Source organism: Manis pentadactyla, chromosome 10 (genome assembly GCF_030020395.1).
Source record: "Manis pentadactyla isolate mManPen7 chromosome 10, mManPen7.hap1, whole genome shotgun sequence".
In the NCBI taxonomy this organism is placed as follows: Eukaryota; Metazoa; Chordata; class Mammalia; order Pholidota; family Manidae; genus Manis; species Manis pentadactyla.
The window spans coordinates 10,218,493-10,244,210 of record NC_080028.1 but is presented as its reverse complement, the minus strand read 5'-3'; the positions used below and the strand labels follow the sequence as shown (position 1 = coordinate 10,244,210).

Below are 25,718 nucleotides of genomic sequence, written 5' to 3'. Positions count from 1 at the left end.
CAGGGATGCAAGCAAAGGCCACCAACTTCTATGACAAAGTGTTTAATGTTCCATAATGTGCAGTTTCTAAGTGAAAAAGGCCCGTTAGAAATCCACGAGCTATACATTCTGGTCCCGGAGCAGCAGGCCCCATCCGCACCCATCCCTCTGAGAGGTGAGTGACAGCAGGGAGCAGGCGCTGTGAGAACATGGTCCTGAGTGTGCTCGTCAGGAACACACAAGTGTTAGTGCCCAAGTGTCACGGAGGTGGGGCATGACGTGTACATAGGACAGAACCACAGACACATGGGGCTGAAGACACAAACACAAATGACAATGGACTGGGGAAGCCACGATCCCCACATGCGGCTGTTTACACGAAAATGTGAACTGGACCAGTAGGAGTCACGCAGGACAGGCTTGGGGCTCCAGTGGCAGATCAGGCTGAGGACCCGGGAGACCCCACATGCCCAGGGGAGGAACAGAACGTGGGCCTGCTATGTGAGAACTTGGGCATGTAAACCTGTGCAAAGGAATGAGAACTCAGATGCTCGGGGTGAGCAATGACAGAGAAGACAGACATGTGCATGAGACCCAGGGTGGGAACACAGAGACATGGGCACACGGAAGGCCCAGAGCAGCATGGACGGGGCAAGTGGAAGCTCCGCGCCAAGGGCTCCCACAGGCTCCCTCCGGGACAGGGCCCAGAGCCGAGGCCCCATGTCCCAGAGGCCAGGGGTCCAGGAAGGCTCAGGCTGGGCAGGACCCAGCTCCACAGACACCAGGGTCCCGCTGGCAGCTTCTGAAGTGCATGAGGAAGTCCTGGGCATCGGACGGGCCCCTCAGGCCTCGCTGCTGCCGCTGGCACCACCGCCCCGGACACTGCCACGCTCCACCCACACGAGGCGGGCCTGCTCCTGCAGGATGCGGCTGCGCACCACCTTGGCCAGCTCCTCCGAGTGGCCCCACACGTGGGCGGGCACCTGCACCCAGGAGCAGGGCAGCCCCCAGAGCACCTGCTCGGAGCTGCGGCACTGCCGCAGCAGCTCCGAGTCCCGCCAGCCCGGCCGGCCCAGCAGACCCCTGCCGAGAGAGGGGAGGGACGGCGGTCACGGTGGGGACAAGACACACACAGATACGGAGGCAGAGGAGAGGACTGACAGATGGAGAGAGACAGAGACAGACAGCAAACAAAGGGCTGGAGAAGAGAGACAGACAGACAGAGACAGAGAGACACTGACAGAGAAAGACAAAGACATCCACAGAGAGAAGGGAACACTGGGGTCCTGTCCATCCCCCCACCCGCCTCACCTGACCTCGCGGACATTCTTCTCAGTCACTTCCACGTGGATGACGATGGGGTAGATCTCGTTCTGGACCAGCGCCCGCACACCCCGGGCACCCAGCTCCAGCAGACAGTGTTTCTTCTCAAGAATTAAGGCTACATTTTACTCCTGGCCCAGAGACACTGACCTCCCTGTTCCCACAGCCCCCACCCCGACTGGCCCCATAGCACAGCCCCTACAGCGCCCTGCTTCCCGATCTGGAAGGTCCTCGGGAGTGAGGAAAGAGCCAGAAGGGAAGATGGGGCCTCTGGGGAAATAAGTCACTTTCCCACTCTGGGCCTCACCCTCCCCATCTGTAGGATGGAGCCAACGTCAGCCCCCACCCCCACCCCCCACTGCCAGTTCCCAAGGTCGTGGCGAGTTTGAGGACAAGGGCAAATCGGTGAGATGTATCAGCCAAATACCTCATGTGGGCCACCCCTCAGCCACCCCCCAGTTCACAGGTGAGGAAACAGGCCCAAAAGCAGGGGACTTGCTCAGAGTCACTCTGCAAAGGAGCAGCACAGGCCTGCACCCAGACCCCAGCTCTCAGACCCGGAACGGCAGCCCCACCCCCGTACCCACCTTCCCAACAGACTCCTGGATGGCTCGGATCCTGCTGCCCAGCCCAAGGGTGGCAGGCCGGGCCTTGGGGGCTCCAGGTGCTGAGGATGTGCACTGTTCCTCCCCAGAGAGGCTTTCTTCAGAGCAGGGAGAGGCAGGAACAGGATCGAAGGGCCAGTGGGCCTGGCTGCCCAGGGTGCCACCCAGCCCACCCCTCCCTGGGTACACGGGCTCACCTGCTGGGCAAACTTGGAAGTCCAGCCGGGAGCTGGGCAGGTCTAGCAGGTTGCGGATGAGCCGGGGTGCCAGGCACTCAGGCAAGAGCACCACGGGCCGCAGGGCAGACACCAGCAATGGCCGCACGAGGCTGTAGGGTTTGAGGCTCTGCTCTGGCTCTGTGGCAAGGAGGGGTGCAGAAGAGATGGGGGTGCGAGCAGGGCCCCAGCTCCTCCTTCCTAGGGCAGCCAGTCCCCTCAATACTCAAAACCCATCATGTCCTCTTAAGCCCATCATTTCCCTTCTGAAGTCCTGCTGCTCACCCCACCCCATTCACCCACCCAACACACAACAGCAGACCTGCCCACACCTCGCTGGGACGGCAGCAGTAGACTCCAAACCCCTGCCCCCTACAGGCCATTCTCTACTCAGAAAGAGGCTTTAAAACCAAAGTCAGATCCTGCAACTACCCTGCTTTCAACATGCCAGTGACTTCCCACGACTCTCAGGAAAGAAGCCACATGCTCCACACGGGTGACCCAGCCCTGTCACAGCCTGGGGAGGCAGCGAGCCTTGTGTCCTACCACAGACTCTACTCTGTCTCACAGGCCTCCCGTCAGCTGCCTCCAATCCCAGGTCCTTCTCATGCCCTGGGGAGCTGCTGCCCCACCCCAGCACCTCTTGGCCCAGTTAACCCTCACTATTCCTCTAGAGCCCAGGCCACACCTTCTCTGGTCCCCAGACAAGTGGGCCTCCAGCGTGCTCCGCAGCACCCAGTTCTCCTCCACCTCGTGTCACACTGTAATTATGTGCATGAGTGTGATTACCTGCCTGGCAGGCATCTGCCTCCCTCAACCCCCCAGTTAGGTAGTAAATTCCAAGGTGGCAACTACTGTGTCCCCTGGACCAAGAGCAATGAATGACAGAGCTGGCACTTGATAGCCACTTGCTGTACTCTATGTCCTCCAAAATATCACACACAGCCACACCTCTGCCCATCTGCACAAGCTATGCCTTCTGTCTTGCAGCAAACTCCTCTTCATCCCTGAGGGCCCCAGTTCAATCGCCCCTCAAGAAGTCTTTGCTAACCACCCTCTCCACCTTGCCCCTCAGAATTGCTTCTCCCTCATCAGGATTTCTCAACCCCTTCTCCCTGACCTTGCCCAAGGCCTCACTCTACTGCACCCTACAGGTCCCCTTTCTGGGGTCCTCACAGCACCTGCCACCACACCTATCAAGAACAGACCCAGCTGTGTGTGCCCCAAACTCAAACGGACCCACAATCACCCTGTACACATCTGCCTCCTGCAACCAGTTCCCTCACCCTGGCTGCTGATCTCCCACCAGGGAGACCACCAAGGCCAAAAGACACCCAGATGTGGACATTCCTGGGCACCAGAAGCAGCTCAGATGCACCTTCACCCTGTGCACTCACCTGAGCAGGGCTCTAGCAGTAGCTGCTCCAGGGAGTCCCCTGCAGGGCTCCCCACATGCTTGGGCTTCACCAGCCGAAGTTGGTCCAGGGCTCGCTTCTTCAGCTGGGGTGGGGGTAGGGGAAGAGGGGCACCTGAAAGTCCAGCTCCATCCCACGCTCAGGGAGAGAGAATAAACGGACCCCAGGCACAGGGGCTCTGCTGCCAGGCTCCACGGAAAAGCTTGCATCACAGACAGCCCCGACCTACCGGGCCTTCTCCTGCCCCCACCTGGCCCAGCACAGCCCCCCAGGCAGGTGAGGGCAGCCATCACTACAGGCTCAAGGAAGCAAGCCTGTCAAGACCAGTCAGAGCTAGAGAAGCCTATCCCCCACTTTACAGATGGGGAAACTGAGGCCCAGAGGCCAGAGGAACCTACTGTCTTATAAGAGACAAACTTTGGGATTTCTTCCAGTGTCCTAGCACGGGTCCTTGGGTAGGAAGATCAATAAAACCAGTAAAGACAGCACCAGGAATCAAACGCCTCCATGTGACAGACGTCCACTAGGCTCCGGATGTCATGAGCTCACTGAAGCCTCTAGGCCCACAAGGCAGGCAGAGCAATTCCCCCAGCTTACAGATGAAGAAACAGCCTCAAGGGAGGGCCCAGTGATTGCAGCTGGTAGGCGGCAGGGCTGGGGTTCAAATGCAGGCAGTCTGGCCCCAGAGCCCATGCTCCCAAGCCCCCTCTAGCACCACGGCCTCTTGAGTCATTTCACTTCTCTGAACCTTACTTTGCCCACGTGTACTGTGAGGAGCATCACCAGGTCCGTGTCCGGGGAGTGGAAAAGGGCACGTGACTGCTGCTTGTCAAGTACTTCCCCTGTGCCAGGCCTCCTCCTGAGCACAGGGCACTCTTATCTCACTTAATCCTCTCAACTACCTGGGATAGTGAGCCCTGTGGTTCTTCAGCCAAGTCCCAGTGAAGGAGTACAGTGGGCAACCCCCTCCCCTCCTCCCCCAGGGCTGCCAGAGAATGGAGCCTGGCCTCCCCCTTTGGAACCCCACCCTTGCAGGCCTCTCACCCAGCTCTGCTTACATTACTGCGGGGCCCTCGGTGCCGGCTGGAGGGCAGGCATTTCTCCTGAACTTCCAAGAGCTGCTGGGCTCTGTGCGGGGGTGGGGAGGGGTTGTCATACATTTGTAGGGAAAAGGACAGCCCCTCACCCCTCTCCTCCAGACCCCACCCTGCCCCAGAAGATGGTGAGGGATTATAGGAGGAGAGAAAAAGAGACCCCCAACCCTGTCTCAGCTCCCAGTGGGACCCTGTGCCCAGGCTCCTGGCTCTGTGTCACCTCTGATAATTAGGCACAGTGCCCCGGTCCAGGTCCCGCAGGGTGAGGGGATCGACCCGTGTGCAGAACCACTCCTGCCGCCTCTTGTACGCCGGGTCCACCAGCCGTAGGATCTCTTGGGCCTTCACGCACAGGGCATGGGGGTCTGCCCGCTCAGGCAGGGTGAAGTTGGCTCGAATGTAGAAGGGCTCAGAGCTCAGCCCCTTTGTCCAGGAGTCCAGGGCCTCATGGAAGGACTGACAGGCTGGGCATGGACAGGGCAGGGCACAGCAGGCAGGACAGAGGAGGAGTAAGTCAGACAGGGCCCTCTCGAGGCCTGAGCTGCCAGGACAATACTTTCGCCTTCTTAAAGTGGGAATCTGAGGTCCAGAGAGGGGACAACTTGCCCAAAGCCACCAAGCCCACCAGGGACAAAACCAAGACTCTAACCCAGGTCTTTGAACTCCTGTCCAGTGCTCCTTTCACTGTAAGCTGCTTATTGAAGAGAAGCCAGAGGACGGACACCAGAACAGACAACCGCAAGGAGGCAGCCGCCCCGGGGAAAAGCACTCTCAACGGGAGGCAGCCAAGCATCTCCCTCTTGGCCTCGGCTGGTCCACCTGCACCACGGGCTGGACGAGCCTTCTCTTGTGCTCTCAGCTCTGACCTTCTAGGACTCATGCAGTTCCCAGGCCCTCCCCCAGGCTAGACTTACCCTTGAAGTCCATCAGGAAGTGGAGGGTGGACATGTGGTTCAAGAGCAAGTTTCTCTGCTGGGCCTCGCTTTCCAGGCCTGCCCCATCCAAGCCAGCAGCCTCCACCGTTGACTGGAGAAAACCCAGGCAGGGAGAGGAAGTAAGCTTGGGAAGGCAGGGCAGCCCTGGGGCCGGAGGAAGACCGGGGTGGGAGACCACGTCTCGTAATTCAGATGCCCCCACCTCAGAGGGTGCACGAGCAGTCGGGCTCTGCTCCCATCAGCAGGGCTCCCCACCCAGCTTGGCTCACCCAGGTCTTTCCCAGGTTTAGGGCAGGGATCTGTCCAGGTGTTGTCAGTGGGCCCCCACTGGTGGGGGCAATTAGAGACGAATCACTGAAGCTGCCTCTGCTTTGGCCCATCCCCAGAAACTCCACCCAGTGACCTAGATCCACCAATCAGAGGGTGTCCAGCCCCAGCTGAAGCACTGGCCCGGCCCCCAGCTCAAGGGGCGGGGCCTCACCTCCCTTGGTTCTGCCCTGGCAGACCCGGGCCCGGAGAGCACCCTCCGCACCATGGCCCCAGACCAGCTGTCCCCAAGGAATGACAGGCCATCTGGGCCCTTGTCCTGAGGCTCGGGCCCCCCCGGGGGGCTGCGGCCAGACACTCGGATGGCCAGAGACCTGAGAAGATAGAAGGGAGATGGAAATTAGAATTAGTCGGCATTTGATTCAGATCAACATTCTTGGAGAACCACTGCGATTCCCCAAGTATGCCATGACCCCCACCTCCAGGCCATTGCACCTGCTGTGTCTGCTGCCTGGAATGCCCTTCTGCACTCTTCTCTGCTTGGCAAATTCTGCTCACCTTTCAAAGCTTGGGTCAAAAGTAGCCTCTCACCCCCAGGCCCCTGCACACGATGAGGCAGAGCTCCATGCAGGCAGCAGCGCACCACCTACACCTTGCCATCTTTTCCCTTCCAGGTTTCCCTTCTGGTTTTGCATTTTCCCTCTCTTTCCCTCCATCAGAAAGGAAATCCTCAGGAACAGCCTGCTATCAAGTTCAGCTCTGGACCCCGTGCACCAAACACAGCAGCTGGCACATAGCAGATGACTAATAAAAGCTTGTTATGCTCAGTCAAGAAGGGAGGTCATCATCAGAGCACAACACAGAGATGGTTACCGCCAGTAGTGGGAGCACAAACAGGAGCGGCTTCCCAGGGGAGGAAACAGCTGGGCCACACTGAGGTGAGGAAGAGGAGCACTTCGGAAACAGAAGAGAGGAGACGGTGTTCTGGGCTGGCGGGTGTGAGGGGTGGAGGGCAGAAGGCAGGATGTGTGGAAGAGTTTAATAACAACGATATTACTAGTAGCTGCACTTACTGGGTACTGCCCACGCACCAGACACCATGCCAAGCTCCTTGCGCTCATTAACTAAGCTGACATCCTGGGAAGCAGCTCCCAGAAAAGGCAAGCTGGAGCCAGCCTGTGGAGGGCACAGAATGAAGGCATCTGGGCAGTGTCACCAAGATGGCATCATTAGACAGAGTCACCAAGATGCCATCACGGCAGGGCTCTGCCTGCCGCTGCGTGAGCACTGATGGGGCTGTGGCCAGGCTGAGACAGCCAAACTGTCTTCCATGCCCCATGGTCATGGAATTAGGGAAGGAAGCAGGCCAGACTCAGCAGGTGTGTCCCGGCTGGAGAGGGAGCTCAGGCGGAGCCTGGGGCTCCACTCCCCTCCCCAACCACCCAGGCAGCTGCAGCCCTCACAGCCACGCTGCCCGCTGCTGCCAGCCTGCAGTGGACGAGGCTGCAAGGACCTGAACCCAATTAGCACCCCACACGGAGGGGGGATGGCCCCAGGGAGCTTGTCTCAGCTCCTGTCCCCTCAGTCAAAACAGAGCTGGGCACGAGAGGCTGTGGCTGGACATGCGTGCAGGAGGCATCGGCACCACCTTCACAGGCTCCTTTGGCACCGGGCCTGTCCTGGCTGCACCAGTGTGGCACAGAAAGGCCTGGACAGAGATGCGAGGCCTGAGCCCAGGCCTGGCCATGCTGCCCAATGGCCATGTGGCCAGGGCAACACAGTCCAGCTCTGAACCCCAGTATCAGCTGGGCCCCAGACCCGGGCGAGTGAGCTGGCTGCCTTATTCTCTCACCACACTCATAAAGCCAGGACAATAATGGCACCCACCTCCCACCGTGAGGGTCAGAAAAACGGAAAGCTAATACAGGTAGAGGTGGAAATGAGAGACTTCCAGGGGCCTTCCAACTGCAGGCCAGTCCCAAGTTCGCTGTGAAATTCACTGGATCACAACCAGCACTGTTTTTTAGTGGAATGGAATAGAAAATATGTGCCTCCCTGCAAGTAAATGCAACTATCGTCTTGTGATCCTTTTGTTTCAGGCATGTGTACTGGACTTCTCTCACTGTGGGTGGTGGTGAGAGGAGTCTGAGGAAAGCGGCAGTGGAGGGCGCCAGCAGGAACTCAGGGGACGCGGCCTGGCTGCTTAGCTGCCATCCCCGGCAGCCCTTCACCTTGGGCACCTCAGTGGGTTAAAACATGGGGCTAGCTTAGAACAGTGCCAGGTAAACCTAAGTGCTCGATAAAAATTAGGTATTCACTGTTATCAGGTGTGATTCAGAACAAGTCACCTTTCTGTGGCCCAGATTCCTCACCTTTCAAACCCACAGACTAGTGATCATCATGGCTTCCGTAGTCAAGGACCCAGCAAGCACCCAGGCCCTCCACACCTGCTCACCCCCAACCCTGGCCTCAGCATGCCCCTCCCTGAAATTCCTCGGGCCAACCCAGGTTTATAGGCTCTTCCTGCCAACTCCTGCTGCTCCCTGAAACTCAGCCCAGGCCTCCCCTCCTTCAGGATGCCCTTTGCCTGCCTTCTCAAAGGACCAAGTGACTTCTCTGAACCTCCATGGCCCTGGGCTACCAGCTCTCAATACTCCCCAGAGTCCCCCTGGGAGCTCACTAGGAGCAGGGTCCGGCTCCAGCCCCTCTCCACCCCAGGCCTTGGAGGAGAAGTGGGAGGGGGAAGACAAAGGAACATGGTGGGTGGACCAGGCTGCCTGCTCCGACCTTCCAGGACTCCTGCGTTTCCAGCAACACAATCTGATCGACCCCAACCCTGCCTGAGGCTCCCAGCCCCCTCCCCCAGTGTCAGGTCGGAAGTCAGGTGGCAGGGGGACGGAGGGGAAGAGGGCCAGTCCTTCACTCTGCCAGCTCTGAGCACTCTTGGGCCAGCTGGCCGGGATGAGTGCTTCCCACCCCAGGGCACTATGGGAAGATGGTAACGCAGTGTACGTGGCTGCTGTGTCCCAGGTCAGGGACCAAGGAAGTTGGGCCGAGGAAGCCTGTCACACCGATTACCTCATTTAATGCTCCTGACAACACTATGGAAGCCATCTGTCATTCCCCCTTTGTTAGAGAAAAGGTTAAACTGAGGGAAATCATAACTTGACACGGGGTACACAGCTGGTAGGTGGTGGAGTCAGGCAATGACCTAATAAAGCCCTCTCTGTGAGAGGAGGGGCAGTGCCAGAGATTCTGTGTCTACATGACAAGTACGGGCAGGGGCCCGACCAGGGACACAGCACCCCAACCCTCTCCCGGTGCTCTCCCCACCTGCCCTTCCCCACTCAGCACCACACTTCCAAATTTACTCTTTGCCTCTTCCTCCCTGTCTCCCCACCCATCCATCTGTCCATCCATCCCTTGGCTGGCCCCAGCTTGCCCACAGACCCTCATCCTCTGCCCTGCCCTACAGCCCTAGGAGCCGAGAAAGGCAGGGGAGTCCAAAGGGCTGGAAAGGCCCAGCAGAGTGAGCAGAGTGAGTTTAAGTCACTTAGGATGAAGGTACAACAAATTCCCAGCCCCACCACAAAGTCGCCTCATGACAAATTCCTGACTCTCGACGGGCCTTTTTCCTCAGCTGTGTAAGGGGCTAAAAGCGGCAGCCTTGCAGGGCCAGTCTGAGACTGAAGCCATGACGGCTACGCACGACCACTCACTGTGTGCCAGGCACTGTTCTAAGCGCTCTAACAGGAACCCAGGAGCCGCCACAACAACCCTAGGGGACTGGCACTACCGTCACCTCATTTTACAGAGCAGGAAACTGAGGCAGGAGAAACTGTCTTGCCCAAGGCCCCAAAGAAGGAAGTGCCAGAGCAGAGATTTCAGCTGGTTCCAAGGTCTGCTCTCCCCGCTGTGCTCCGAGCTGTAACACTGCCCCAGGAGTCGTGCAGACCACGCCCCCAGCCCAGCACTGTCAGGCTCTTGCCAACCTCACCTCCCTCTCCACCGCACTGCCCACCTCTTTTTCCTTTTAGTTCACCACCCCTCCCCCACTCAAATCTGTGTTCTTCCCCATCTCTCCCCTCCCCAGAAACAGTGGGCAGCAGAGGTGGCCCCCGTAATCGCGCGGCCCCGGCAGGGGCTGGGTCAGGCCCTCCTACTCCCTCTGCCACATCCCAGTGCCCCCTGGACAGCGGCCAGGACCCCTGCTGCAGGCCAGAGCTGGAGGGAGGAAGGGCCAGGCAGGCAGGAAGGGAGGAGCCTCCACCCCTTCCCCCAGAACACGTCCTGGACAGAGAGAAACAATGTCACACTGGGCCTGCTGCCGGAGGGTGAGAGTGGGGGCAGGGGCCAGACCTGGGCCTGGCCAAGCAGCCTCCAGGAGGCCCCTGCCCTGCCTGCTTGTGTGATCTGTGCCCTGGATGCAGCGTTCCCACATTCCAGCTCTGACATTCAGTGTTTCCTATGCTCTTCCCAAAACCCACATATGATCAGGCCACTGTGGACCTTGGTCTTGGCACCTCCCATATGTGTGACCTCGGGCAAGTCACAGAACCTCCCTGAGCCTCAGTTTCCTCCTCTATTAAATAGCAATAAGCACAATACGGCTGCCTCCCAGGACAAAGAAAATTAAATGTCTCAAGGCAGCCGTCAGCTGGCCTTGAATTTAGTAACACCTGAACCCTCCCAGGGTGCACAAGCCCAAGTCCACACTTCCCCGCCAACTCAGAGCCCACGGGTGGCTCAGCTCGGCCCTCGGCTTTCACCCTTCCCCGCCCCACCTCGTGCTCCAGTTTCACCAAACTCCTGGCCCTTCCTGGACAGCCTCTGCTCTCCTCTTCCCAGTCCCAGCTCCTCCGACCTGCTCTCTCTCCATGGCTGAGTTCAAAGGCCACATGTGCAGCACGGCCTCCTCTCTCACCCACCCTCCTGAGATCCACGGCCAGCTCCACCAAGGAGGCCACTTGCAGGCCACCACCGACAGGGCACATCGCCCTCTGTGCACGCTGAGCCAGTATGCTTCCTGACTCCTGTCATGAGCCTGTGGCCGGCCCAGCTGCAGGGGCCCCCGTGATGCTCTTACCCCACCCACAGCACGAAGCTTTGCTGGGCACTCAGTTCTGCCGTGCGCTCAGAGCCAGGTCGGGCAGGCAGGGTGTCAGTACAAGTAACAGCTATGATTTACTGAGCCCCTGGCAGGGCGGGTGCTCTCCTGGCCCTAGTCCTGAACCTCCACATTGGCATGCAGAACAGATCACCGTCCTCTTTAGCCAATGAGGAAACTGAGGCCCAGAGACGTGAAATACCAGCCAAGCCACCTAGGCAATAAGCAGTGGTGACAGGTTTTGAAGCCAAGGTCAGCCTCTGTCTAAAAACCTTAACATTCTGACTGTTGCACAAAGCAAAGGCTCAACTGCTACCCCCACCGCCTCAGCCCTGCTCACCCTTCTCCAGGCAGCTGAACGCAGCCGCCCTGCCCCACCCAGTCCCGGGCAGCTGGGTACCTGCTGAGGAGATCCAGGCCACAGCCTCGGGCCAGGAAGCCCTCCGGCTTTCCCAAAGGCCACACGCTGTCAGAGGACGAGGATGAGGAGAGGCCAGGGGACCAGGGCTTGAGCGTCACACTCCCTGGAGAGGAAGAGGGAGGTTTAGGGGTGCCAGACTGAGAAACAGGGGCAAAGAAGGGGAGCCAGGGGTCCATGAAAAAGGGTTGAGCCCCTCAAGCAAAGGGATGGCCCAGGGCCCAGAGGTCTGAGGCCGCAGGAACACAAGGGACCCAACTAGGCTCAGAGCTGGGCCAGGGCTGGCCAGGGTGACCTTCAGTCTCCTAGAAGAAGGTGGAGGGCAGGCTGGAACTGAGGGTACAGCCCAGCCAGGAATGGGAGAGGGGACCAGGTCTGGACTCGGGGTCCCAAGTCCCCCCAGCCTCCCTGCCTGGCCAGGGCATAGTGGGGCCTCAGGACAGGGATGCAGGCCAAGGGCAGAGCAGAGCACAAGTCTTGAGTGGGCTGAACAGCCACCCCGGAGACGAGCCCTCCCCAGGAGTCCCCAAGGGCCGTTACCTGTGATGTCCGACATGCTGCTGAAGGACCTGGGCAGAGAGAGTGAAAGGCGCACGAGCTGAGGGGCACAGGCATCCCCCACCCACTCTCCCCTCCAGCCCCCAGGCCACCAAAAGGTCCTGTAGCGCCAAGCATGTGCAGGCTTGACCCGGGGCACCTGGGCCACCCAGCGCTCCAAACTTGCAGGGCAAGAGGCTAACATCCTGATCTCTGCCCACGTCCTTCCACCTAGAATGCCCTGGACTCTTCTTGAATGCCATGGGCTCCTGGGAACCTCTCACTGCCACTCTCTACCTTTGTCACTCGTGGCTTCTGGCTCTGCCTCCCACACTCGACCATGACCTCCTCTGCACACACCGGAACAAGCCCACACTTATCACAGCCTCCCCATGCCCAGCATCTTGCGAGGGAGCAAATCAAGGGCAGTTTACAGGGAAAGCCATGAAGGGGACACACCAGGGAGCAGGACATCCCCTGCCCTTGGCCTTGCCACCAACAGATATGCTTGGCTTTTCTAGACTCCGTGTGTGGCTGATGTCCGAGCCTGGGGCCCGGCTTCTTGCCTGAGGCCTCTGACCCCTTGAGACATTCTCCGTGTTCCCTAGTACTGCAGCTCCAGGCTTCCCCCAGCAACAGGATCTTTAAGGCTCAACCTCTAGGGACTCTCCTATGAGGATGCCTGGCAGGGACTGAGCCCACTCTGCCCTCTGTCTTTATCTTAACCCTTGACCTCAGTCATGTCTATGACTCCTGGGACCTGGGTTCCCAGAGCTCCAGTCATTTAAGGGCAGTAAGGGAGGTGCCAACCCAGCCCCGACTCTGGCATCAGGGATTCTGGTAGATGGCTGTTTCAGGAAATAGTAGCACCACCCGCCGGGCCTCCACGCCCGCTCCCCAGCTGTTTACCTCTTAGGGGGCGCAGGGTCCTCCTCGCGCTGCCGGCGGAGGATGGAGCCCGCGCTGGGGGGGAAGGGCAGGATGGAGAGCCGGTTGATCTCCTTCTCACTGTCTGTGGCCTCCTCCTACAGTGCCACAACAGGGTCCGGGTCACCTCTACTGCACCCTCCCACACTTCAGGACACCCTGTTTGTACCCATTCCACAGAGGAGAACCAGGGCCCAGGGCAGAGGAATGTGCTCTGCAAGGTTACAGCGTGTGAGTGGCTCCCCAGGTGGCCTGGCCTGGGCCCAACACCGAGCTGGCTCGGGATGAGCTTAACCAAGGCACTCAGGCTCTGGGAGCTCAGTTTCCTCACATGTGAAATAGAGCTGTCAGCAAACTGGACAGCACTCTCCATGTTAGTAATTACACAACAACAATCACTATCAGCTGCCCCGCCGTGGTCAGGGTAGGGCAGGTATCTTACCGAAGTGTGGGGCTCAGATCCCCCCAAGGCAGCCACATCCCCAGCTGCCTCCGGGCCTCCCAGCGGGGGGGGGACCTCGCTCAGGCTCCAGGTGCTGCTGAGGTTGGAGCACAGGGAATGGGAGGAGGCACAGGCCTGGGAGAGGAGAGGGAGGGAGGAGGTCAGAGGTGCTGAGCAAGGGCCAGACACAGCCATTTACTGAATCCCAGGCATGTGCCAGAAGCAGGAACACAGCCAAGGATGAGCCAGCTGGACCCCTGCCCTCATGGAGCTCACAGCCTAGAGGAGAGGAAAGACTGTAAACAAGCAGGCAGATGACGGAAATAAACCCAAGCTGCCAGGAGAGCAGAGGAGGAAGGTGCCCGGGCGGGGAAGGCCCTTGAGGGCCCCACCCACCCTGGGGGCATCACAGTGCTTTCCAGAGAAAGTGTGGTTTGAACTGAGAATTCAAGGACAAGTAGGCGTCAAGCACATAAGGTTGGAGAGGACGGTCTAGGCAGATGGAATAGTATGTGCAAAGGCCCTGAGTCAGAGCTATGACACATTCCAGGAAATAAAAGGCTGAGACACAGAAAACCCAGCTAGAATGAGGAAGGGGCCCTCCCTTCAGAACCTCTTGGGCCTGATTACCAGCTTTGCCTTTACCTAAAAGCAGAAAAACCACTGACTTCAAAGTGAGAAGTCACAGATTCATGCTTCCCTTGTCCTATTCCTCCAGGCTCTAACACGTCAAACACCTGGCAAACACTCACTGGGTGTTATCTCCAAACGAACCCAAGACAGGAAAAGGCGGAGCTCCTGGTGGAGGTCCAAGGCCTGGTACCTGGCTTACAAGGAGTCTGGGGGCCCAGCACTAGTGCTGGCTGGCCATGTAACCTGGGCAAGCCCCTGACATTCTCTGGGACCTGTGCAATAGGGGCATTGGACTAGCTGGGCTCTGAGGGGCTTTCAGGGTCCACGTTTTGCATTCCAAGATGCTCGCAGGCCCTCGGGCAGCCAGGCTTCTCCAAGTGTATGCCAAGACAGGCTTCAAGCTCTTCTTAGTGCCCCAGGAGCAACCCCACTTGCTCCCGCCTGTTCCCTGATGCACAACCCAGGCCCCGACCCCAGCTGAAGGCTTCCACCAGACCTGCATATCCTCCATCCTGGCCAAGAGCTCCCTCAGAAACCAGCACATCCCCCACCCAGAGTGAGGGCTCCAGCCCACACACTCCCTCCCAGGACCTGCGTCTTCCCAAGCCCACCTAAGGGTTCCCAAAGGGTCCACGTATCCCACCGCCAGCTAGAGGCTCCCATCCGGTCCTGCGTGTTCCCTCTCCCAGCAGAGAGCTCCTGCCAGATCCCCCACGTTCCCACCCCCAGGCCAGGTGTCCCACCAGGTCCTGCATGTTCCCAACCCCAGTCCAGAGCTCTTCCCAGGACCCTGGCATTCCCACCAGGACGCTGGTACTCTTGACCCTGCTCACCTTGAGACAGGAGCCGCCCTGGACCCGCTGCAGCTGCGCCTCCAGCAGGGCCTTGGAGCCCTCCAGGCTGGTGAGTGTGGTCAGCAGCTCATCCCGCTCGGCCTCCAGGCCCCGCACCTGCTTGCGGTACTGGTCCTTCTCAATGAGGCTCTGCGAGTACTGCAGCTGGATCCTGTCGCGGCTCTGGATGGCCTGGGGAGAGCAGGCAGAGGGCGAAAGAGCCACACTGGCTCAGCTGTCCTGGCCTCCAACCTCTCGGATGCAGGTGGCCACAGGAACAGCAGCTAACATTTACTAAGCACTTCCTGTGTGCTGAGTGCCAAGCCCTGGGCTAAATATCAGCTCATTTAATCTTTACACTAATTTTCCAAATTAGAGATTCTCATGATTCCTACTTTACAAATAGGAAAACCAAGCCAGCAGGGATAGAGCTGGAATGGAAACCCAGGCGGTCCAGTTGCAGAGTCCAGGCTCTTAACATTTCTCAAGAACAACTTAAAACTCTTCTGTGGGACCTACCGTGTGCCACAGGCTCTATTTACCGCAGCCAGGCTGGCAGAGGAGCCTGGATTCAAACCTAGCCCGCTGTACCCACAATGCTTTTCCCCACAATGAAGACCAGGGCCCCAAGGGCTGTGATGGTGGCCAGGCCCTGCTACCCAATGCCTCAGAGAAAGCAGGGCCAAAGGCCCAAGGGCTGGGAGCAGCCAGGTGAAGTGCAGATTCCTGGGCCCACCCCAGACACCTGGACCATCTGCTCTTTCTCCAAGCCCACCAGGGGATCCTGAGGCCCATTCATATGTGTGGGATTTAACTCCTCCAGTGGGATTCAAACTTGGTCCAAGGCCAAAATGTCCTGCCTTCCCCTCTGCGTGGGGAGCCTCACACAAGGAGGGCTGGGGACCTGGAGAAATTGGTCCAGAGTCCTCAGCCCACCCTATGGCCTCAGGAGATTAGAGCAGTGGTACTCAGGGCCTAAGAGCCAGAACTTTTGAGAATTTCATCAGCAGCAAACATTTGCAAGCACTGCCCCTATGTAGGCCTTGTCCGAGATTTGCAGGGAACAAGGGATTCAGATCTGATGCATACCAAGACCAACTTTCATAACTGTCCCAGGAGCTCAGCGTGGGCACGTGTGTTCAGGGCCAAGGCTGGCCTGCCTGGAGCACCCATGGCTCCATGTCTGTGCTCCTCCTGGACTACTTGCTGCCTTCCAAACCCATCAGGGCACTGGTGGTCTCCGCCAGAAGCATGGTCCCATCTGCTCCTCCTTGCCTTCCCTAGCACAAGGACCAGCAGCCAGCCCAAGGCTGCACACACAGCAGGCCAGGCTCACCTGGTCCCGCTCCTTCTCGATCTCTTCCAGCTGCGTCAGGATGGTAGCCATGCGGTGCTTGTACAGGTCGCAGTCCTTCTGTAGCGTGCGGTGCTTCAGCCGCAGGTCCTCCATCTCCTGCAGGTACTGTGGGGACAGGGTGGAGCAGTGTGGGCCGTGCCCAGGGCAGGCCACAGGCCTGGGGACCAGGGGAAGCTAACCAGAAGTACCCAGCAGGCCCAGAGAGAGAGGCCTGAGCCCCAGTGACAAGAACCCACCTCCCTAGCTGGATGGCCTGGGCCACTGACTGACCTCACCCCACTTGTCCTCAGCTGCCTAATCTGTCAAATGGGGATAACCATAACAATGACACCTTCCCAGCCAACCCTGGCCTCCCAGTTTAAATTGCAAGCTGTCCTCTTGCGTCATTCTGCCTCTTCCACAGCACGTACCACTTCTGTTACCTGCAGTAATTGACCTAGGATTACATGTATGGTGTCCTGTTTGCCTCCCCTGCTAGAATTTACTCTCCACAGGAGGAAGGAGGATGTTTTGTTCACTGATAAATCTCAATAAATACTGGAGAACAAATGACTGCAGTTCCTAGCACAGTGCCTGGCACCGCGCAGATGCTCAGGGAAGGTCAGCTAAAGTGAACTAGTGAGGCCCACCCTCCTCTCCCCGGGAGCCAGGCTGTTAGCAAGAAGGAAGGTGGGGGCAGGGCAGGGAGCACAGGGCGCAGGCCGACATTACCTTGTCTCGCAGCTCCTCGGCCCACTGCAGCTCCCCCTGCACAGCATGCAGCTTCTGGCACAGCTCCTGCCTGCTGTCCTGTGCCTCCCGCCAGTCATGCTCCAGGATGTCCAGGAGGATGCGCTCCGAACCTGGGGCCCCCAGCCGGTTTGCCTCCTGGGGGTCAGAGTTCAAGGCTACCTCAACCTCTGGCCCAGGGCCCACCTTGAGTGTGTCATAGCCCTCAGCACTGGGACCCACCCCACTGGCTCTGACCAAGGGCCTTGACCTCTCTGGACTGGACCTCCGTTTCAGTTTGTAGAGTGGGCGTGGCCCCACCAGCCCGGCCCACCCTCCAGGGAGCATCTGGGGTGCAAATGAAGTAAGTGGAAGAGGGCAGATTCAGACACGTTTGGCCAGGATCTGATTCCTAAACAAGAACCAGACCCACTGTTCTTTCTTGCTCTGGCCCCCACCCCCCACCCCCCAGGGCAGCAGACGGGTGCTATTCCCAAGGCCCATGCCTGCCCCTCTGACAAGGGGTCTTCACAGGGGCTGAGCCTGGCCCAGGCACATAGATCTGGGCCCAAAATGCAGCCCTGGGCCCCACACCCCTGCCAGGCACCCCCAACCCTATAAAATACACCAGAGCCTTGGCTCCTGTCCCCCACTCCCTGTAGGAGCAATGGCCAGGTGGCAGGCCCACACTGCCACTGACCTACCACAGCACACGGAACGAGCCCAAGGCTACCCAGACCTCAGGGTAGCTTTTCCAGGGTCACAGGCTCCTCCACAAATCTGAGGAAAGCTGGGGCTCTCTCCCCAGAAAAATGCTCACACACAAAATCAGGTGCACCATTTCAGGGAGTTCAGACACCTCCTCGGGCTGCCCACAGGCCCCAGGGAGAGCCAAGCACTAAGGTTCCTCTGCTCAGAGCTTAAGACAGGAGGCCAGCAAGGATTCCAGCCAGACCTAGAGAGCCGGTTCCAGAATCCTCCTTCTCCAGGCCTCAGGAGGATGAGTGAGTAGCAGGAGGGTCTGACGCCTGCAGTGCCACCCCTCCTACCTGCTGCAGGCCTTCCTGCAGCTCCTGCAGTGATGCCGTCAGCCGCTGGTTCTCGGCGCGCAGCTCGGAGACGAGGTCTGCACTGTCCGGCTCTTTCTCCTTCTCCTCAGCCCCGGGCAGGGGCCCCCTGGCCCTGCGCAGCAGCGTGCACTCCTCCTCCAGCCGGCTCACCTTGAGCTTGAGCTGATCCACCTAGGGCCCAAGAGAAGGGTCAGCCCAGGCGGAACCGCCACCTAGGCCGACGTGGAGGGGTCCTGCTCCTGTACTCCTGAGCAGGAGTCCTCCCTGGACTTGCTACAAAGATGAGACAAACTGGGCAGATATGAGGAGGAAGGGGGCCAGTGAGGCCAGGCCACGCGCCCAGGAGAATCTGCTGCAAGGACTTGTGGGCAGACATGGTGCATGGTGACGTTCTTGTCTGCCCACAATTCCAACACTGAGCACAGGCAATCTAGGCCAGTACCAGCATGACAGAGGACAAGAAGGGCTACACCAAGGATGGGGAGCCAGGGCCCGGGCCCAGCTCCACCTCAAACTCAGTGTGGCCTTAGGCAAGTCATGGCCCCTCTCTGTGCCTCACTGTCTTCATCAGTAAAATGAGCCCATTCAATACCCTTGCTCCATCCCTGCCTCCCAAATTCGTGGCTATAAGACTCAAACAAGACAGCAGGTGGGCAGAGGCTTTAAAATTGTCAGAGGCTGGCTGCAGAGCTACCAGGGGTGCAACAGTGGCTTTATTCATAGCTTTAAATAAAGCCCCAGAACCTGACCTGTCACCACTTCAGTGTGTGCAGCCAGTAGCTGGCCCAGGGCGGTGTGTGGGTGACTGTGTGGTGGGCTCCTGGCTGAGTGCAGAGATTCATGAACGGCTTGCTGGACTATGTGTGCCCTCAGCCAGAACTATTTTCCAAACTAATGTGGGGTCTCAAGTGGCTAGACAGTGGGTGACAAGGGTAGCAGCAGGTGGCAAACCACAGAATGGAATCATTGTTGGGAAAGGGCACAGTGACCTCGGTCTGTACTCAGGCATGCCACTGTCTGGTGCCCTAGGAGTGCCCTCACCTCCCCTTACAGCCCCCCACCCCTCAGAGCCTAGGAAGCACCACCGCCCCCACCACACACACACACACACACACACACGCAGCAGGCAGTTCCACAAATTAACAGTCCACTCCTCCTCCACAAAGGAGTCAGGAAGAAATTCATGACTCACATTCCTTTCCCCTCACAAAACACGCTCTGTGAACCGCCAGAGAAAGACAGCTAGTTACAAGGGCGAGCGCGGTCACACCCTCTCTGGCAAACCACAGCCACACACCATGGCCTCCAGCCTGACTGGCGGCCAGCAGGCCCCCCCGATGAGCTCAGGGGACAGGACACCTGGGAGTCTCCACTGAGCTCCAGGGAATATGGACGCATTTCACCCTGGCACACAAACTCACTTAGCACAAAATTACAGTGTTCCTTCCTTAAGTTTATGTTGCTTAGAAATAACAGCTCATTAAATTTGCACCTTATAAAACACAGTATTAAATCACAGCTACCACACACCTGTTTCTGGGGGGAGGAGACCCAAGCAGCCAAGACAGGCACCACCAGCTGTTTATTCATTTCTATCTGCAACGCCTTTGTTAATTTTGTGGTAGAAAAGCTCCAAAAAGTTAAGACAAATTTATGGTAGCTATATTTAAAGAAAATCTTATCTGTTAATTGAATTTCACCCTTTACCCTCTTCCCCCTAAACTGGGAAAAAGCAGTCACTATCTGCCTGGAGGCAGATTACCTTACTCCCAGCCAAGATACAGACACACAGAGGCCCCTCCAATGCCTCTTTTTCATCCCACTTCCCCACCCAGGAGACTCCCGATGGCCGTGCATGCACACAGGACGTCCCTCCAGTCACAAGCACAGATCTGCCACACTTCAGGGGACCCAACTCACAGTCACACCCAACCCAAAGTGAGACAAGCCATGCAGGTCACAGCCCCTCCCAACAGCCCTGGGCTGGTGGCCATCAGGCTGCCCTCTCTGAGCAGCAGAACCCTCTCAACCAAGAAAACCTCACAGCAAGTCCCGTGTCCACTGCAGAGAAAAGGACATGGGGGAAGAGGAGGCCCCAGTTCTCCCTGCCGCCACCCCCCAACCAGCGGTGCCAAGAGCAAAGTCGGAAAGTCTTCGATCTCAGGGCCTGGGGCAAGCGCTCTAACCAACTTCTCTGTGCCTTAGTTGCCTTGTCCATAAATGGCGATGCTAACAGTGTGCCCCCCACCCCCACCCCATCCCAATGGGGTAGCTGGGAAATCAAAGACACTGGTGCATGGCAAGCACTGAGAATAAGCCTGACACACAGAAGGTGCTACACCATGGCCCCATCATCCTCACCCAGGACCTCCTGCTCCAGGAATGAGGGGGAAACTGAGGCACAGAGAGGGAATCTTTGCCCGTGCTGCCCTTTGCCTCAGATGGCCCTTTCATCAGTGGCCTCAAAGCCCCTATCAGGACTCATTTCCCCAAACATCAATCCACCAGCACACCAGCATCAGGCACACAGATGCTCCCATACCCACAGCCTCTCACATGCCCCCCATCATCCACGGGGACCTGCAACGCCGCAGCTAGGGCGGAGGCTAACAGGGTCGGGGGCCTTTAAATCACATGGCCAGAACCCCCCGTGGAACTGCAGGAGCTACTGTAGGAGATAGCCTACTGCGTGCTGCTGGCACTGTTAAATCCTTGACAAGCATTAGCTCATTAAAACCCTGGGACATCTTCCAGGGCAGCAGAATACCAGTTTTATCACCACACTAAGTCTCAGTGAGAAACCAAGGACATAAGATCAGTTTCTCCGCCTGTAAGAGGCACAGCCTCACTCACTCACTGCCAGAGAGGACTAGGTGGGAATTCACCTGGAGAGCAGGCAGAACAGCACCATAGGACAGAGGCCAGCACTGGTGCAGGCACCCCTGGTTCAAATCCACGCTGTGCTGCTTCCTGGCTCTGTGACCTTGAGCAGGCCCCTTCACAACCTAAGCCTCAGTGTCTAAAAGAGAATCTGGTGCACGTGCCTCAGTGGCATTATATAACATAATGCATGTAACCTGCATGGCACAGTAGCATTTAATAATAATGATATAGGTTTTGAGCCACAACCCTGTGCCAGGCTCTGAACATGGCTTAAACGCTGCATCTTAAGCTCAACGAATCCTCATAACCCAAGGTTTCTACACCTTGGCATTTAATGACATTTTAGGCCAGATCATTCTTTGTTGAGGATGCTGTCCTGTGCCCTGTAGGAAGCTTAGCAGCACCCCTGGCCCCTACCCACGAGATGCCAATAGCATGCTCCTAGCTGTGACAGCCAAAAATGTTTCCAGACATGACCAGATGTTTCCTGGGGCAAAATCACCCCCTGGTTGAGAATCACCATCATAACTCCATGAAATAAGTGCTAGCGACATCCCCATATTACAGATTAGAAAATTGAGGCACGGGATTTGCCTATGGTTCCCAGCCAGCAGATGGTGGCTCTCGGACACAAGCTAACCACCATATCACTGTCATGTTTTGCAAAGGTTGTCCCTTCCCTATGCCACTGCACCCATCTCCTCAGAGCCTACCGCCAGCTGCAAGTCCCGGCTGCGCAGCACGGCCGAGTTCTTCTCCTCGCTAAGCTGGGCCAGGCGCATGGCGATCATGTAGTTCTCATCCTTGAGCCGCAGCAGCTCCAGGCTGCCCGCCTCCCAGTCCTCCCGCAGCCGCTGGCAGCGCTCCTGGGCCTGCTGCTGCTCTCGCAGGCGCTGCTCCAGGCCTGCCCGCTCCTCCTCCAGGACCCGGCCCCGAGCCTGCAGTTGCTGCTCCCGCTGGAGCTGGCTCTTGCGAGCCTCCCGCAGCCGCCGCACCTCTGTCATCAGGAACTGGGTTAGGCCCTCTGGCCCCTCTTCATCTATGGGGCAGAGGAGAGAAAAGTCAGGTCAGGCAAATAAAATCCAGGGGGAGAGTAAACTACATAGAAAAACCCAAGCCGTAAAAACAGTAGAAGGAAATTCTGGAATATAGGTTTTTAATTTGGGGGCAGGGTAGGTCTTCTTAAACAAGACACAGAATCTGGGAGGTATGAGAGAAAAGATGGACAAACCCATAAAAAAATTTTTACACTTTTGGATGATGAAGGATGTAACAAAGTTAAAAGACAAGCCACAGAGTGGGAGAAAAATATAGCAAATAAAAACAAAGGATTCAGAGCCAAAGGGTTCCTACAAGTCAATAAGAGAAGGCAAACAAATAAAAATATAGGCAAAAACTATCAACAGGCAACTCCTAAAATAAAAATGTTTCATAAACAAAGGAAAACATGCTCCAACTCACCAGCAATAATAATAATGATGTTAATAGCCACTAACATTTGACTTCATTTTTTGTGCTAGATACATGTATTGTTTAAGATGACAACACTCTATGGTAGGTACTATTATTGTACCCATTTTAAAGACAAAAATCTCAGGAACAGATAGGGCAAAGTCATTTGCTCAAGGTATATTCACTAGTAAGCTGTGAACAACATCTCTCAATGAAGTACAAACTTAAAATAATAGCATTATTTTTGAAAAATCAGACTGGCAAAAATGTTTTTAAGATGATCCCCAGTATTCATGAGGGTATAACAAAATGGGCACTCATACACTACTGGTGGGATGAACACTGATTTAACATTTAAAGTACAGTCTTCAAGAAATTTTACTTCTTAGAACCTCTCCTCCTGAGACACACATTTGAACAGAGATGCACATAGAAAGTTCCCAATGTGATTTATAATGTTTCAAAACTGGAAACAACTTATGTGTCCATCAATAGGGGACCAGTTAAATGACTTATGGCACAAGAACACTAATGAACACTAAACAGTCATTTAAAATAGGCATAACAGATGTGGAAGAATCACTAAAATTTGTTGTTCTGAGAAAGAGCAAAATACAGAGCAACTTATGTGGGATGAGTCCACATGTGTGTGTGTACGTGTGTGCATGTGTACAAATGCAAAGAAAAAGACTAGCTAAACTGTTAGCAGCAGAGCAGAGCTGAAGGAAGAAGTAAAGATCTTTCCTTTTTATTCTAAAGCCACCTAGAGTATTTGCACATTTTACATAGGAAACTGTAAACCTATGTATGCCTGACACATACATGCCTGAAACAATTTGAGAGGAAAGAGCCATGTTTGTGGCTAAGTGTGTGGGCTCTGAACTTGAACTGACGGGATTAGAATACCAGCCCCACACTCAGCTTACTGTGAAGCCTTGGGTAAATCATCTCAGGTGTCTCTGTGCCTCAGTTTCCCTGTCTGCTCAAGAGGGATAATGGGAGTGCCTCCCTAACAGGGACAGAGTAAGGAACCTCTGCACCAGTGTCTGAGGTACTGACACCCACTGTGGACCCACTCACCAAGGATCATGGAGCAGCGCTGGGCAGGTTCTTGGCCTGTGAGCAGCGTGAAGTGCTCGGGGTAATAGAACTCCAGGGCTTCCAGGAAGGCCTCATAGCCCCTCTTGCCACGGCAGCGTAGGATGTCCATCAGGCGCCCTGGGTTGTGGCAGGGGGTGGGAGTCCAGGGGTCAAGGTGAGGGCTTCCCCCAGGGCCTAGCTGCTTCCTCCCTCTCCCCCTGATACTCCAGGGCCCACATTCCCCAGATTTTTGAGCCGGTGACACACACAGGAGCCTGTCCCAACACATCAGTGGGGAGAGCCCGTCTGCCACAGCCAACAAAGCCAGGATGCCCCCACGGCACCTGTGCTTCCACGGCTCCCCAGCCCCCTGCCTGTCCACCACACACACACAGATGCAGGCCAGCAAAGGCAGCCTGCGTTTTCAAGGCAGAGAAGCCCCCTCAGTCCCCAAACACAAAGTAAAATATTTCTCCCATTGACCAGTGCCTGAAATTCCACAATTAGACCCTCATCAGCTCTGGCTCAAAACCATGCCCTGTGGGAGAGGGCACCCCCATAAAACTGAGATGCGTCTTGAGCACTCAAAAAATGACTCTCCAAGGAGCCTGTGGCACACTGAGCGAGAGGGCACAGGCAGCCAAAGAGATCAAAGGGCAGGGGAGAGACACCAAGTAGCGACCAGCTGTGACCCAGAGGTCCCGCCTCCAGCCTGCCCTGGCAACCACATACAACCCCCTACTCTCATGTGGGCCCTGGAAGTGGGAGGAAATCCCCAGACAGACAAAATCCGGACGCCGGTATGGGCGCCGCGGACCCTCGGGGCCGTAATGGTGGCTCAGGAGGCGACAGGATGGAGGGCACACTGACCACCCCACTCCACCGATGAGGCCCGGAGGACCGGAGCCCTTGGCCTCGCGCTCCAGGGCTCTGTGCGTGGCAGCCGGGGACGCGGTGGGCCCCGGGGAAGGCTGGGGCACCGCCCGCCCAGGCCCGACCCCGCGCCCCTCGACTCACCGGTGCGGTTGACGCGGCACGGGAAGCGGTAGGTGCTCAGCACCTCCTCCTCGTCCTGCTCGTCGATGACCCGGCATTGGCGCAGATACGGCGTGAGCTTGGCCGGGTTGAGGGCGCGCGTCAGCCGGTGCCGGACGCCCTCGATCCGCTCCCACAGCGCGTCCTCCTCGGCCTCAGACCCCGAGCCGGCCCCGGCCTCCTCCTCAGCTTCCCCGGCCTCGGCCCCGCCCGGCATGGCCGCGTCCTCGGGGTCTGCGGGCCGGAGGCGCGCCGGGTCAGCAAGGGCGCCCCGGGGCGGAGGCGCCGGCCGGTCCCCCCTCGGGGCGCCGCCGGAGTCCACTGGCCCCCGCTCCGTCGGCCCGCCGGGTGCCCGGCCCCGCGCCCCCGGGACTCACCCCTCACGCCGCCGCCGCCTCGGGCTCCCGGGTCAGCGCTGGGGCGGCGGCTCCGCCGGCGCAGGGGGGCGGTGTCCGCGGCGCCCCCGGCTCCGCCCCCGTCCGCGCGGCCGCCGGGGCTACCCGGGCCTCCCCACATCGCCGCCCCGGCCGGGGCCAGGCGTCCAGCCGGCCAGCCACCCGCACGCCCGCCCGCACGCCCTGCGTCCCGCCGCCCGGCCGCGCCTCCCCCCGCTTCCTGTTTCCCGCCGGCTCCGGGTCCCGGCCGGCGGGGTCCGCGGCCCGCCCACACCTGCGCGGCCTCCGGGCGGGGCGAGGCGGGACCTGCCCGCTCGCACCCTCCGCACGGCGCCGCCGCTACCCTCCCGGCCCGCGGCGTCGGCTGCCCGGCTCGCAGCCTGCCCGTGGCCACCGGCGCACGCGTCCCCCCAGCAGTGTCCCGCCGGCGCCCGGCGCCCCGACACAAAACTCCCCCTGCACAAGGGTCCCACACAGCCTGCACGGCACGCCAACCCAGTGCATATGTCACACACCCGGTCACGGCCCTATCTGCTCTATTTCCCAGGAAATGACCGAGAAGTGTGGGGCGAGGGCTCCGTGCTTCAGAGAGCTCCCACACGTCTCTCCCCCAGAACGCCCCTGCGCCCAAAGCACTTGTACAGCCCTGCTCAGCTGTGGGCCACTGGGACCCTCAGTGTGGGAGCACTGCCTGGGAGCACCAGGGCCTTGACCTGCTCCTGACCTGGGCAAGTGTGCGCCCTCTCAGCCCTCAGTGTCCTTCCCAGAGCAGACTGCCATCTCTGGCACCTTCCCTTAAGCTTCAGGGCGGCCACCTCGGGGGCAGCAAAGGACAGAGGTCATGGCCACCTTCTCAGAGATGGAAGTCTGAACTCTCAGAGCACCATTGCTAACTCCCCTCCTACATAAAGTGTCACTGAAGAGCCTGGGGACCAGGGACCCCACATTTCCCAAGGGTGTTCCTCCAGATGCTGGGTCCAGAAATGCTTGGGAGTGGCCCTGTGGTCA

General features: G+C 58.1%; 1 protein-coding gene across 2 annotated transcripts; it reads right to left on the bottom strand.

The window, feature by feature from the left end:
- Positions 1-26: 26 nt before the first annotated feature.
- On the bottom strand, positions 27-24,897 carry CARD10 (caspase recruitment domain family member 10). 2 transcript variants are annotated; one of them, XM_036891108.2, is made up of 21 exons: positions 24,693-24,897; positions 24,298-24,549; positions 23,281-23,418; positions 21,462-21,787; positions 17,845-18,036; positions 16,799-16,954; positions 16,067-16,192; positions 14,731-14,922; positions 13,265-13,399; positions 12,805-12,920; positions 11,899-11,927; positions 11,341-11,464; positions 6,048-6,207; positions 5,546-5,657; positions 4,852-5,095; positions 4,596-4,665; positions 3,520-3,622; positions 2,105-2,263; positions 1,890-2,005; positions 1,291-1,406; positions 27-1,062 (listed from the first exon to the last, which is right to left on the bottom strand). In XM_036891108.2, the coding sequence occupies exons 1-21, from the start codon at positions 24,829-24,831 to the stop codon at positions 822-824; spliced, it is 3,246 nt and encodes a 1,081-aa protein (XP_036747003.2). In that variant the 5' UTR covers positions 24,832-24,897; the 3' UTR covers positions 27-821. The 2 variants fall into 2 exon arrangements, with proteins under 2 accessions (XP_036747003.2, XP_036747004.2); XM_036891109.2 differs by having other exon boundaries at positions 1,291-1,403; positions 24,693-24,896.
- Between the last annotated feature and the right edge of the window lie 821 nt (positions 24,898-25,718).

Coding starts and splice junctions, on each gene's coding strand:
- CARD10 (XM_036891108.2), bottom strand. CDS start 24,831: ATGTGGGGAGGCCCGGGTAGCCCCGGCGGCCGCGCGGACGGGGGCGGA. Junction 21,788..23,280: donor GCGCTGCTCCATGATCCTTG/GTGAGTGGGTCC, acceptor TCTGCCCCATAG/ATGAAGAGGGGCCAGAGGGC. Junction 18,037..21,461: donor GCCGGGACTTGCAGCTGGCG/GTAGGCTCTGAG, acceptor CTTGGGCCCTAG/GTGGATCAGCTCAAGCTCAA.